At 41.1% G+C, this 12,794-nt stretch overlaps 1 protein-coding gene across 3 annotated transcripts; it reads right to left on the bottom strand.

Annotated features, from left to right (window-relative positions):
- Window positions 1-19: 19 nt before the first annotated feature.
- LOC111246706 (palmitoyltransferase ZDHHC3-like) lies at window positions 20-12,576 on the bottom strand. 3 transcript variants are annotated; one of them, XM_022796749.2, is made up of 8 exons: window positions 9,735-10,377; window positions 8,358-9,187; window positions 3,539-3,689; window positions 2,679-2,788; window positions 1,882-2,056; window positions 1,435-1,627; window positions 619-837; window positions 20-468 (listed from the first exon to the last, which is right to left on the bottom strand). In XM_022796749.2, exons 2-7 carry the CDS (start codon window positions 8,486-8,488, stop codon window positions 767-769), a joined length of 831 nt encoding a protein of 276 aa, XP_022652484.1. In that variant the 5' UTR covers window positions 8,489-9,187; window positions 9,735-10,377; the 3' UTR covers window positions 20-468; window positions 619-766. The 3 variants fall into 3 exon arrangements, with proteins under 3 accessions (XP_022652484.1, XP_086841631.1, XP_022652485.1); XM_086985505.1 differs by lacking the exons at window positions 8,358-9,187; window positions 9,735-10,377 and adding an exon at window positions 12,410-12,576; XM_022796750.2 differs by lacking the exon at window positions 9,735-10,377 and having other exon boundaries at window positions 8,358-9,719.
- Between the last annotated feature and the right edge of the window lie 218 nt (window positions 12,577-12,794).

Raw genomic sequence — 12,794 nt, 5'->3', positions numbered from 1 at the left:
ATTGGACGATATGGTCTCACATGACAGAGAGATAAATACATTCATGTTTACCTGTTAAGATTGCCATACATTGAGCACTCGCTCCTACGATTCAGTGGTGTCATTTTTTTTTGTCTACAAAAGCGCACTTCAGCTTCATGTACAGAGGGGCAAGTAACACGACGAAAACGCTCACTTGCTTTGTTATTCCACTTTTTAGCTTCAGATTTTCCAGAAAATTTATTTCCGTGTTCGAACGCACCGATGACGACGACGCGAAACCGAGGATCGATCATTTAGCTCGCTTCTCTTGGGGCCATGCTGATGATTCTAAGGTTTATTGCCACAAGAAAATTGTCGCTCGTCCGAAGATAACTCCAACACATTTTCGTGTCAACGCTTTTCTGCTTTGCTTACTTAGAATGTACATTCTAAATCCTTCCGTGTCATCATGCCAAAAGGTAGCAGCCATGCCTATGTTTGGGTTACCTTTTCGAAACAAAATAGGTTTCGTTACTTGAGCAGGCAAAAAAAACTTAGTTTTGATTCCACCTCTTCATATACGGCTAGCCCTCCCTTATACTGAAGACACGAGAACTTTACCACGACTATGAACATTCATGTATTTCAAATACGTACTCAAGGTAATCTAAATGTGCCATAAGTGGAGTGACGTTGTTCCTGGCGGGTGTAAATGACCGTCACGGTGGTCAACCGCCGTTCCCTACGGCTGCCATTGTAATGGTGGTAAGGCAATTGCACCTGCATATCGGTCAGGGGCCGTAGGTCAGACTTCGTATGATGAGCAGGATGAACGTGGCGGTGCTGTACACGGGATAGCCCACGTCCAAAGCGGTCCTGCAATAATCGAAAGAAAAATGCGCTCAACATGAATGTCATCCAATCAGCCTCTGTTACTGTCTGATGCCACATTTATCACTCTCTGTGGCGGTTTGTTTTAAACTGACGCTGTGGATCCTGTTGCATATAAAGCACAAAGCACGCACCCCATGCTGTTAAGAAAATTCCGAACCGGCTAAACTCAAGACAGTACTACAACGATTTAATTGGATCCAACCGCAGATCAGGTCACGCACTATCCGGTGATGTGCAATAAGATAACGCGGAAGAAAATCCGATTGCTGTCAGAACAGATTCTCAAAACATCAGGTATCTCTCACGCATTATAATTCAATGAATGGCATGTCATTCACGGTTAGGGAAGACACCACGTTATCCACTATAGGAACTTGATTTTTGAAAGGTCAATAGAGAGGTTCGGTAGCATCACAGTTTGGCTTACTTCATCAAGATAAAAAAGGATATAGCATTCGGAAAAATTTACGAAGGTAATTTGAATAAGATTTTTTGAAAATTTGAGTTCCACAGAGACGACTTCAGGGAAAATGGAACAGCTATGAGAGGTAATTTGTTAATGGTTAATAGGATTTGTACCTCTGCCGCAGAGGTCTCGCATGCTACCACGGCAGGATTTGCTCCTTCTGTTGTTTTGCTGGTGTACGGAATGGTCACCAACATAAGCGGGAAGCTTGCCTTCCTGTGGGCCGTGCATGACGCCGCCCAGCTGACCGCAGAAAATGGCAACGACGAACAAGCCAAAAAGCAAACACTCCACGAGAAAGATCACCTAAACGGACGAGCAATGCACAAGGAACAATAATAAGATCAAAAATGAAAATTTTTAGCAAGCTTTCGATTAAGAATGACGAAATGTTGTGCACCTACACATTTGCTCATGGATACACCTAATGCATTTCTTACCTTGGTAAGAGGTCGACAACCTAGCTGAACTTTACTTATTATGAAATTATTCATCATGTGGCTGCTAGATACCAGGACGATAAATGAAATGGCAACTGAATAAATTCGTAACTAATTTACCGTGTGCATTAGCCGACTCTGACGATACTCAGAAAGGGATGAACTGTCAGCTTTTGGTGACTCGAAGTACCAAGAGATGCCTATTACTATTGTTCCGTACAGGCAAGTGATTACCGTGTATACCAGGAACTGCAGGAAGTACTTCCGATTCAACTCGCCCACGCAGTTATTGATCCTGCAACAGTTTCACAAAAGAGCAGGACTTAACTCTAAATCCGAAATGTGCTAGGTCGTCCCAAAGTTAAAAGTATCAACATGGTTCTTTCGAGATAAAAAAAAATTGAAAGATATTTATGTCTATGTGTATGTCTAACAAATAAGAAAAAATGTCGTGCTCAAAGAGCTAGATAGTTAATAGATATCCTCGGCATACTATACCGATACGTGTTTACATACATTGTTTTTATATAACCTCTAGCGTCATCGGTAGTTACAAGCTTGCAAAGAAAACATGCATTCCTTGCGATCAACACAGAAGCCAATTCTTGTCAACTAAAAACTGTTAATTGTTAGATAATCTAGTATAGTACAACAGGAACTGACTTTCAACGTGTTAGCCGGCGAATTCGATACTCGTTTAATATAATAATAATCTATAAACTGGTTTAAACCTTCTTTTTTTCACTAGTGTGCGATTCCGATCAACCATTATAGTCAGAAACGTTTTTTTTTTTTTGTAACAGTAGCACCGGTAATGTTCCAGAGTCACTAAACACGCGGCATACCATTTATTTCCCCCGTGATTTTCATCCCGCGTTATCCTGTATACGGCAAAAATGCAGGTGGTTTTTACGTACCAAGGACAGTGATGATCCACTCCTCGTATGCATCGGTCGCATATTCGGCAGTGGTACGCGTGGGGAGGTCGAAACGTCTCGCAGCGGATACAAATTGTCCAATCACCGTTCTGTAAGTTTTACCATTATTATGGAAAGGATGCTGTATACTAGATATGTATCGTACAATATTGTTTATTTACTATATTTGCTTGTACCGTAATAGTTTTTAGACGATTGCTCGGATTCTGATAATTACGTACGCTTGTCTATTGTGCTAACTAGAATGAAATAGTTACAATTCGAAGATTGCTCGCTTGATATCTGAAGTTATTGAATTTGATGCTTACTGAATCGTGTCCGTAAGACGCTGAAGACTTACTGCGCAAGACCTTAACAACAATCACTGATCCCAACTATTTCGTTGTTGATAAACTTGATCTATATCAAGATATTAAAAATACCTAAAAATGTGGTGTGGGTTAACATGATTGTTGCAAAAAAAACACCTTGTTGGAAATGTATGAACTACTAAGCTAGCTAAAGTGGCGAAGGTGTGGTTACCAGATGTTCCTTCTGGTAAAACATGGATTTTAACGCCAAAAATGCAATTCATATGGTACATAACTACATCTAGCAGGGATATGGAGTACTTTACGATTGAAGCAAATCGTTTAGTTATTATCGTTAATTAAAATTATACATGGTACGCAACATAATTTTCAATGTTGTCATCATTGCTTTGCATTTGTAAGCCATTGTTTCTTTTCTAATGAATAGAAGCGGGCAAGTAGGAACAAATTTGCCTTTTTATATTTTGCTATACCCAGTACCGCTTTAACCCAACACGTGTTTTATCGGCCATACATTTAATAACTCACACAATATCGGTTTTGTAGTACAGTTGAAAAGTCGATATCGGTTTTTGGTAGCGGCACAACCCCTGGATCTCCAAAACTGGCGCGGCCGTGAGCCCACAGCGCCAGGATTAAGAATGTGTTGAATAGTACGAAATGCACTGCGCCCCATAAACTGCAAGGAAAAATATAAAGAAATTAGTCGAGCTTTAATATACGAATGAAAATACCGGTGTTCATTTTAAACATTATATGGGGTCATCCATTCCCGACGTATCAATGTTTATCAAACGTTTGCGTTACAACCAAATCGTCGATCGAGGTAAACTGCTGTTTACAAGAACCTCCAGAAGATGCGGTTTTATCATAGACTTGAACAGAAGCATTGAGTTTATCGAGTTTTTTTTACAATCCGAGGCCCAACATTTAGAACGATACCCGGCACTTTACAGTAGGCATTCTGCACCTTCTAAAACATTTTTCCGCTTTCGTGTGGAAGGGTTTTAAGTTCCTGGATCTGTAGCTGCTGACTTACGTCTTAGACGCTCAGGAAGAGTCCGTATGGAGGAAGTAGCTGAGGACATGTTAGGGAATCCGAACACATCAATTTCTCGCTGATCGAAAGCCTTCTACGGTTGAAACTGGACGACTTGGATAATATGTGGTTCCAACAAGACGGTGCTACCTGCCATTGCGCATTCGAAACCCCATGGTTATTGCAGAACAAATTTGGTGAACGTGCAATTCTCTGCGGGGCACCCACATCATGCTCGCCCCGTTCCTGCGAATTCATGAACGCGAATCCTGAACTGACTTTATCCTGTGATGAGGTATTTGACAAGCAAAATTTATAACCTTCAACGTTGAAGGAGCTAAAAGGAAGTATCCGACAACAAAAGTAGGCAATGATGCCAGATTTTTGTAAAAAAATTTATAAGTGTGTGTATCATTTTAGCTCTGCAACGGAATGCCGATTCTGTCGTCCGAATGACGTTTTGTATACAACATTACGGGAAGCATGGCCATTTGCATAAAGATCTTAATACAATACATATTCGATTTAATTTTATGCAAATAAATTTCATTTCTGTGAGCTGCGTAAGGTAAATGCGTCAATATGATAAACTGTGGCTTCTGTGTATATTTAAATAAATTCTTAGTGTTGATATTTATTTCTATATTTTGATATTTATCTTCAATACCCACTGGTGTTGTCTGCTGGCTTTGAAAACCTGTTTACATCAAAGATACATAACACCGAACTTTTTTTTTGTTTCGCTGTTGTTAAAAATTGCGTATAAGAGTACGTCCCATTACATACAACAATAATTCGCAATAATTACAATAACCGGTTGGATTCAAAAGCATAGCACACGGCACCTTTAGTTTTCTGGTCTTGTTTTTATATTTACTCGGTGTCCAGGGTATTCCAGGATTTTTGCCATTAATAATCGGCATGATAAACAAAGCATTCATTTCTTACCATTATAACTTGTCTGTCTATTTTCTAACCTGAACCTTTTGGCTTATTTCATAAATATTAAGTCGTTTTTCTTTTTAGCGTATGCCTGCGTGAGGCCAGCACAAAAGCCTGATGGAGACCTATTGATCTTCGATAACACAGGGTGGCAGCAAGCAAACTAAATCAATTTTGCATTTCTGCACTTCATAGAGCAGGATCGAGCTATAACTAAATATGAAGGACATTATGTAACCTAAATATGATTAGCTTATCGTTTAGCTTATCGTTTTTATAGACATAGGTTATTTTGTCAGCCTGCAAATGCTGAGAACCGGTTGACAAAACACAATAGTCCTAATTTAAATCGTAGCGCGAAAACCGTAGCACATGGAATATGAAGAACATTTCAAAGTTAGCAGTTAACAGGCAAAAACTACGTGCTAAACTACCTTGATGCGGGCTCACGGAGATACCCAAAGGAGTGAGCAATGCTTATTGTTGTGTTGGACCTATCTCAATCAATTCAAAAACACTAGTTATGTTGTTCGAACTGATCCGTTTCTTTTCATTCATATTCCTGCTCAGTCGTCAGCTATGATGACGACGACGACTACCAGCGACTATATACGCCCAAGTGCTACGGTCAAACTTTAACACAGTGAGCAATCTCATGCACAATTCCAGAACTGAGCATAATACCAACTGCATCGTTAGAATAGAATATTATACTTTTATGACTAATAACATCTGCTTAGCTAGTTCGTCTACGGCGGCCGTGAGAACGACTGATTGGCTTGAGCAATGGTATCATACAATAAATAAAAACATGACTGCTGTTACTTTAAAGGACAAAGAAATCAACCCGAAAAATCTGCCCGCAAAACTGTTGACTGAAATCTAAATACGTTACGTGACGTAACGCTATACAGTACGTTTGTAACGAGAAAAACAAGTAGCTTGGACAAATGGAAAGCGTTGCTAAACCTTACGGATAGAGAATCGTTAAGAATTTTACCTGCTGCTTCATTCAAGAAACGAATCAGCGTATGCTTTACACTGTATTGCAAAATATAGTTGTATAATTTTCATTATCGTAATAGAACCGCATTTTGATGTTTGACGGATGATCGAGTGAATTTAACTGACCCGGGCTTATTCCTTCTAATGTAGCAAAGGGGTCATACCCAGGTATGACACACCTGACGAGATCGACATTTGCATTTAGAGCGCTACTTCCTCTCGACAGCGATTCCTGCTTGAAAAATATCAGTAGAAGGTAATTTACATCAGCAGCCTTTATGTGCTGTTTGTCAAAACTTGAGTTACCCAACTAATATTACCTTACCCTTACACCCAACACTACCCTTACGAAATTTTAAAGCACTTTGTGATCACAGGCGTACAGCAAATCGCGTGCTCGTTAAACTTGACAGACAGTTGCAACTTTCAACTTACAAATACTGATAGATACATAAATTAATTGCTAAATGCAAAATGCGGATAGGCTCAAGTAATATAAGAGTGAATCAACAGGCACAAGAATACTGAAATTGAGCATAAGAGTACTAAAGATAAACGTATCGAAACTAAAAGCCGTGCATTAGTTCCGTTTGAGAATTGTGTTAAAAGATGTTTTAACGGAATTGAGCCAAGAATCGCCCTAAGATTACACCTGAACAAAACGTTACACTGCAATATACTGCCAGCATCAACTTTTGAACTCGTAAAAACAAGTTTTAATCGTAAAAAACATAATAACAGCGGTTTTTCGAGTATATCGTTTCTAGCCTAACCAGATGGATTGGACGCGTCGCTCCGCTAGTACAGTCGACGGCTTCCTTAATTTTTATTCTGAAGCTGTATAATTTTCCTTGTAGTTAAAATTATAGAAACAATTAGGGTCAGTTGCATCATACCCGAGATCAGTAAGAAAGCGCACAAACAAACAGTTGGTGAAAATGTTTTTTTCCTGGTAAAAAGCGGTCTCATCTTCTAAACGGCTAGCTACAACCGAAACAACAATGGTTGCACTTCCACTAAGCCGTCTGTTTTCAGTCTGTTTTGAGAAACGGCTAAAGCCCATATATATATTTTATACAATAGATAAATTATTTTATACAGACAGCTTTCGGACGGCAAAACAGAAACTGAAAAACCTCCAAAACGTCACAGATGCTATGGAACTGTCACAATTCTTTTGCTATGCTAGTGAGTGAGAACGCTTTAGCCACATTTATAGTAGACGGTTGTGAGGTGAATGACTATTGCAGACTCGTAGCGATGGAATAGAATTACAGATTTAGCTGACGACTATCTCATGACGTTCACATCTTTGTCCCTCGTTTTTTTTTTTTACTAACGATCGTGTTGTATGATTCAGAACGAAGTTTCATCATTTCACCGACAAGAACCAATAGGGAATGCAACCTCATACGCTGTCGTAACCCCATAATAAGATAGGCAGAAACAAGAAAATATTAAGTTGAAAAATTTCCTCGACTTCCTATTATGACAAAATTCCTGTTGATTTAAGATGTTTTCAGTTGAATCAATAATATATCCGCCGCAAATAACGGCTATCAAGTTCACATTCACGATGGCCACTTGAGTTTATGGGCAACAAGACAAAGGTTACACAGTTACCAAAGTATATATACCCGACGGAAAAATGTTCGTAGGTATTTTTTGCACGGGGGCAAGAAGTTACATTTAATGGTTGAAATGCTTTATAATAGCTGGAATTGTTTAGTGAGTTGGACCCTTTATATGGACAAATGGTCCACCCTTCATTGAGAGCTACACCTTGGCCACCCCTCGCTGTTACCTAACTTATCGTGCCAACTGTCGAATGACCTCTGAGATTTGACCATGCTTGTAGGCGTCAAAGAGAGTTCTGAAATGACCAACGCACAAGTAGCAGCTGTTCGTTCGGTCCAACCGATTATTGGGGTTGCATAGTGCCGTGCTGTTCTAACTATTGTTACCAGCTTACTGCATTGACCTTCTAAGTACCCTCAGTGGGACTGTGCTCCTTTCACCGCATTTCGAGGAGGCACCTCAACGGAGAGAGGAAGGGAGAGAAAAAATCAGGTAGGATTAAAGAAGAAACAGAGAATCCAAGAGAATACATTTCGTACCCCTGCAAGCCAATGACTTGGTCATTTGTAAGCTCACATCATACAAACACAAGAAGAGTGTAACAATCGGTGTCCGTTTAATGTTTGTCGCTTATGAATTGCAAAGGATAGACGTTTTTTGTTGATTGAGGATCTAGCTTTGTTCACACTGTACCTGTATACAAATATATGGTTATCGATTTGTTGAGAGAATTAAACTCTACCGAGCAACTACATCGCATATGAGTCGCCTCGACTTGCTCACCTGTCAGCTAGAACCGGTAGAATCATCCAGTAGATTAGCGCGTACTCCGCATACGCCACGCACCCGTATATTACCACTAGACATGATACACCGCAGACGTCAAATTTCGACATGTTTACACTGCGTAACATCAACAGCAGCGACCCACAGCGACAGCAGCCGACAAGAACAACAACATCGACACGATGAGAACCAAGGGCAATTTTAATTATAATATTTCACTGGCCATTGGTGGCCAATTCGTACATCACCGGTTATCGCCCTGAGCTACTGTTAACATCCGCCTATACTGCCGTATCTGCAATTCGTGCCGGCAGTGAACGTCAGGCTCGTCTCTTTGTTTTTCGTCTGGTTTTGCACTCGTCTACTTCGTCGGCATTGTTCCACTGTTGTTTGTCGGTTGATGGACACCGCAGTCATCGACTGCGTCGGTGGGCTCCAGCCCGCTCTGCTCTGGTTTTCTGCAGTACTCCTCTTGCGTTGTCGCTGTTGTTGCGTACAATATTATTTTTACGCCGCGAAGCTTGTTGTGTCTACTAAGCAATGCTCCGATTATTACAAAATGGATACGGCTATTGACGGCGGCAGTGGTGTTGTGCCGTGCCACTGCTAACAGTGGTAATAACAGGATGAAGCAATATTTTCGACCGTAGTAGCGAAAGCCGCCACCGCAGCAGCAGCGCCGCTACCGCAGCAGCAGCGCCACCATCAGTCAACTCCCAGCTGTTCTGTCGACAGATAGTGTCTAGAGAAAGGAAACTTTTATGCTGTTGGCAGCAGTAGGAAGCAACAATAACCGTAGCAGGCCAGGTGCAGTGGCAATGGGACACCTGGAATAGGACAAAATGTCCAACGACAGATAGAATGTACGGAAGCTCTGCGTTACTTCGCTGTAAGTCAGGCAGACTGGTTTGGTAGGCAGACCAAGCCCTGAGGGCATCAACACGGAAAGGCACGACGGGAACCGAGAGGCACGTAATGAGCAGGCGCTGTATTAGTCGGCCTGTTTACTAACTTTTTGTTTTCCGCCTACACTGCCTTTCGTACGCGTTTACGTGACCAGCTCGCCAACCGCTCTCCGCTCTAAATAGTGTTAAAGAATGATAGCATGAAAGGGGCGAGCTATGTCTTCTGACTTGCCTTGTGGCTAAACAGACTATGGCAAGCTATACGATGGGAATGATAACGGCGGATGATCAGTTGACCGCCACTGTTAGGATGTGTAAACTGATCATCAGCGGCGATGTCAGTAGTACTATAGTACCTGATAGTACTAGTACAGTTACGATACGTAACACGTTAACAAAAAAACCTCAATCATAATCAATTTATGTATAAGACAAAAGTAGGGAGTACGTAAGCTTCTAGACTACGAACCTAATGAGGCGGTCGGTGAGTTCAGAGATGCGTTCTAACACATTGTCCAGTCTAATATTCGACACTGCTGTGCTGCTTGTAGACCGCTGACACGTTCTTTTCTTCGGTCAATTATTGCTACCAATCCATCGGTCCCAACCTGCTTGCGCATATTAACTCGACATGTTTCGCTTGCGTAGTTATTAGCGAGCTTGTCTAGGTTTTCGATAATCGCTGCTTCGACTACTCACTCCGTGACGACGGATTTTATATAATATCCAGACATCGAGACACACTCATTGTTCAAATAAGTCGGTGATAGGTGTGGCAAAAAGAATCCAAGCAATAGGCATCCTACCGACGGCTAACTGGGTGACAGCCAAGTGTAGTTCAGTATTTTCGTACTCGCCATACCCAAATCAGTTGAAGTATGAAGGCAAGTATATCTTACTTCTTTAAGTGCAATGTAAATCAACCTACAACGATTCTTCTTTCACCATTGACGATAACCCCATATGCAAACGGGCCAAATCCTATCCTATAACGGGCGAACAAACGATAGCACACAAAGGGCACATTTCATAGAACGAGCACAATTTGAATATCGTGCTAGGATCGAGAATGTTTTACCTAGTCAGAAGTGCCCGATAAGCCAGCTAGCCGAACTTACAATGTTTACGGATGCTGTTGATTTTTGCTTCAGCTTTTGGACTCTTTCCCACCGTTTTTCCTTTTTCGTCTATCCCGTTTCGCTTACCCAACGTCTAAACCGATACAATATTACGGACGACCGAAAAAAGATAGCGGAACGTGGATGGTACGGAGTCGACTGTGTACAGCGAAACGTACCGAAGCGCTCAACAATTAGAACATATTTCGGCGTAGCTAGAGGATCCGCAGAGAGGACACACAGCGTTTTAAATATAGGCATTGTAACTGTCCATCCCGACGGTAATATGCAGAATTTCGACCTACAAAAGTTTTGAATACGATCAAACGTACGTAGAGGACGTAATGAGAAGGAACAAGAATAATACGGTAAACCTGGGCAAAGGTGTCTTTTTTGCATGTTGATAATTTTATTTCACGAGAAACAGAGGCCGACAAAAGTTCGTCAACGGACGGAAAAAGGTAGCTAATAATTTTATGCATTTGTCGCAAAGGTACATTTTTCATGTCTGCTGTCACATTAGAACATAAAGAAAACGGACCTGCGATATATTTATTGAAAGTAAATCATACACTCTTATGCAACAATATGCAGACGCATTTTTTTAAATATTTAACTCCAATTACAACAGGATATTTATGCTATTTTTAGCCTACACATGATCTCATCGCTGGTATTTGGGTCATTTTTGAGAGGAACTGATGATTCATAGAGGCCAATAAACGGTAAAGCAAAGCGTTGTTTTAGTGTCTTTTCCTTGGAGCAAAATAGAACTATATCAAGACATACGAGTACGTTAGCTATTAAATATAAAACATTTAAAAAAAAGCCGAGTACACTAGCTACAGAACTGCAACTGCAGCTAGTGTACTCGGCAAAACCTCAGTAAATTGAAGAAAACATTTCCACGTACGGCTCTTTTTCACTAAAATGATTGAATTTTAATATTTTAATATAGATTGACAATTTGTAAAAGTTTTCTTATAACTTTTACACTTTTCACTGTGGTTGTTTATCCACTTTATAATAGTTAATTCGTTTAGGATAACAGACAGGTCTACTTGATGGATGTAGATTGTTACCCACGCCAACATGCACATATACAGTGTAGCCAGTTTGGATAGATACAATATTATTGCTTTCAGAATCGAGTCTGGGTTTGTAATTGTAGCTGATCTGTACCTCGCCATATGGGGCATCTTTCACGCAAACCTCTCGATTGTTTTCGTCCGTACCATAACACACGGTCACAGTTTGTCTTGAATTTATTGCGTGACCATCCATTTAAGTGTAAGTGACCATTTGTTCTTACAGGCACAAAAGCAAATAAAAATCTGTTCTATTTCAGTTTATCATACCTTAGCTAAGCATTGACCTCTAAATCTAGCTTAAGATGTACTAGCCTTCTATTGCTTAATTGGATACATCGTGAGAGTTATTTAGCTTAGTTGAGAGCTTGCGTACGAAGCTTAATCCTAACTTCCACATATGTGCTATTCCTAGGAGCTAACAAATTGGTTTTAGCGAGAGACGGAGGGTCTTCACTCTCCTCTGCTTTTATTAAGGTACAGTTTATGTTCACCCTTTTGTTGCACGTGTCGACCAGTCGTTGGGTTTTTACATCCTCTACCACAACTACTACTACTACTACTACTACTACTACTGCTGCTACTACAACTACTGTTACTACAAACATCAGACCTCGCAGAGCCAACAGAGCCCGCGCAACAGGGTCAAATAGCACATGATACAGAGACAAGTGCTGGCACGTCAACAGATACATGGACGCGACGAAGCAGCTATCGAACGGACATCAAAGAAGCCGATCATAAGCCCATTCCTCATGAGTCTTCAATCGTCGTCATGGTTTTCCTCCTCTTAGAAGTGCAACATTGTATTCGTAAGCCGCTGCCGAATCTAAAGACTAAAAGAGGAGGCCAAATGGTCCATATTAAGATAGGATAGAAACACAGCCATTATTTGTGAACTCGAACCGAGCTCATAATTCCCAAAACGTCCGCCTTACCGAGAGTCTGCCTTCGCCTGGCTCAACAGCTTCTCGAAGAACCACATCCGCTAAAAACCTTAGCAGGCATAGAATCACAGCGACACAGGTAGTCCAAACACAGCAGGCCTCCAGATGCGCACTGCAAAACCGAACTGAGCTAGCGGCGGCTGTAAAGGTTAGCTAGCAGGTCCAGCATTTCGATCCACACATGCACGCGTCCTATTTAAATCCATTCGCGCCTTCGCTGACGCTGCTGCAGTACAAGGGAAACATAAAGACAGTAACAGTGAAATTCGTTGTCACTGCCGCCCTATCATACAGTTACAGCTATATCGGCAAAAGATGCCGCAAGGGAGTCGCAAACGTAGCTTCAGCTTGTCGTTTCCGCGGCAGTGGCTTTCCA

Source organism: Varroa destructor, unplaced genomic scaffold, assembly GCF_002443255.2.
Source record: "Varroa destructor unplaced genomic scaffold, Vdes_3.0 BEIS01000003.1, whole genome shotgun sequence".
NCBI classification, from domain to species: Eukaryota; Metazoa; Arthropoda; class Arachnida; order Mesostigmata; family Varroidae; genus Varroa; species Varroa destructor.
This window is presented reverse-complemented; position numbering and strand designations above follow the sequence as displayed.

Excerpts from the sequence above, each read along its gene's own strand:
- LOC111246706 (XM_022796749.2), bottom strand. The coding sequence starts at position 8,488 with ATGTTACGCAGTGTAAACATGTCGAAATTTGACGTCTGCGGTGTATCA. Across the intron at positions 3,690-8,357 it reads CTACCGGTTCTAGCTGACAG|TTTATGGGGCGCAGTGCATT; the intron begins GTGAGCAAGTCG and ends TTTTCCTTGCAG. Across the intron at positions 2,057-2,678 it reads GTGGATCATCACTGTCCTTG|GATCAATAACTGCGTGGGCG; the intron begins GTACGTAAAAAC and ends AAACTGTTGCAG.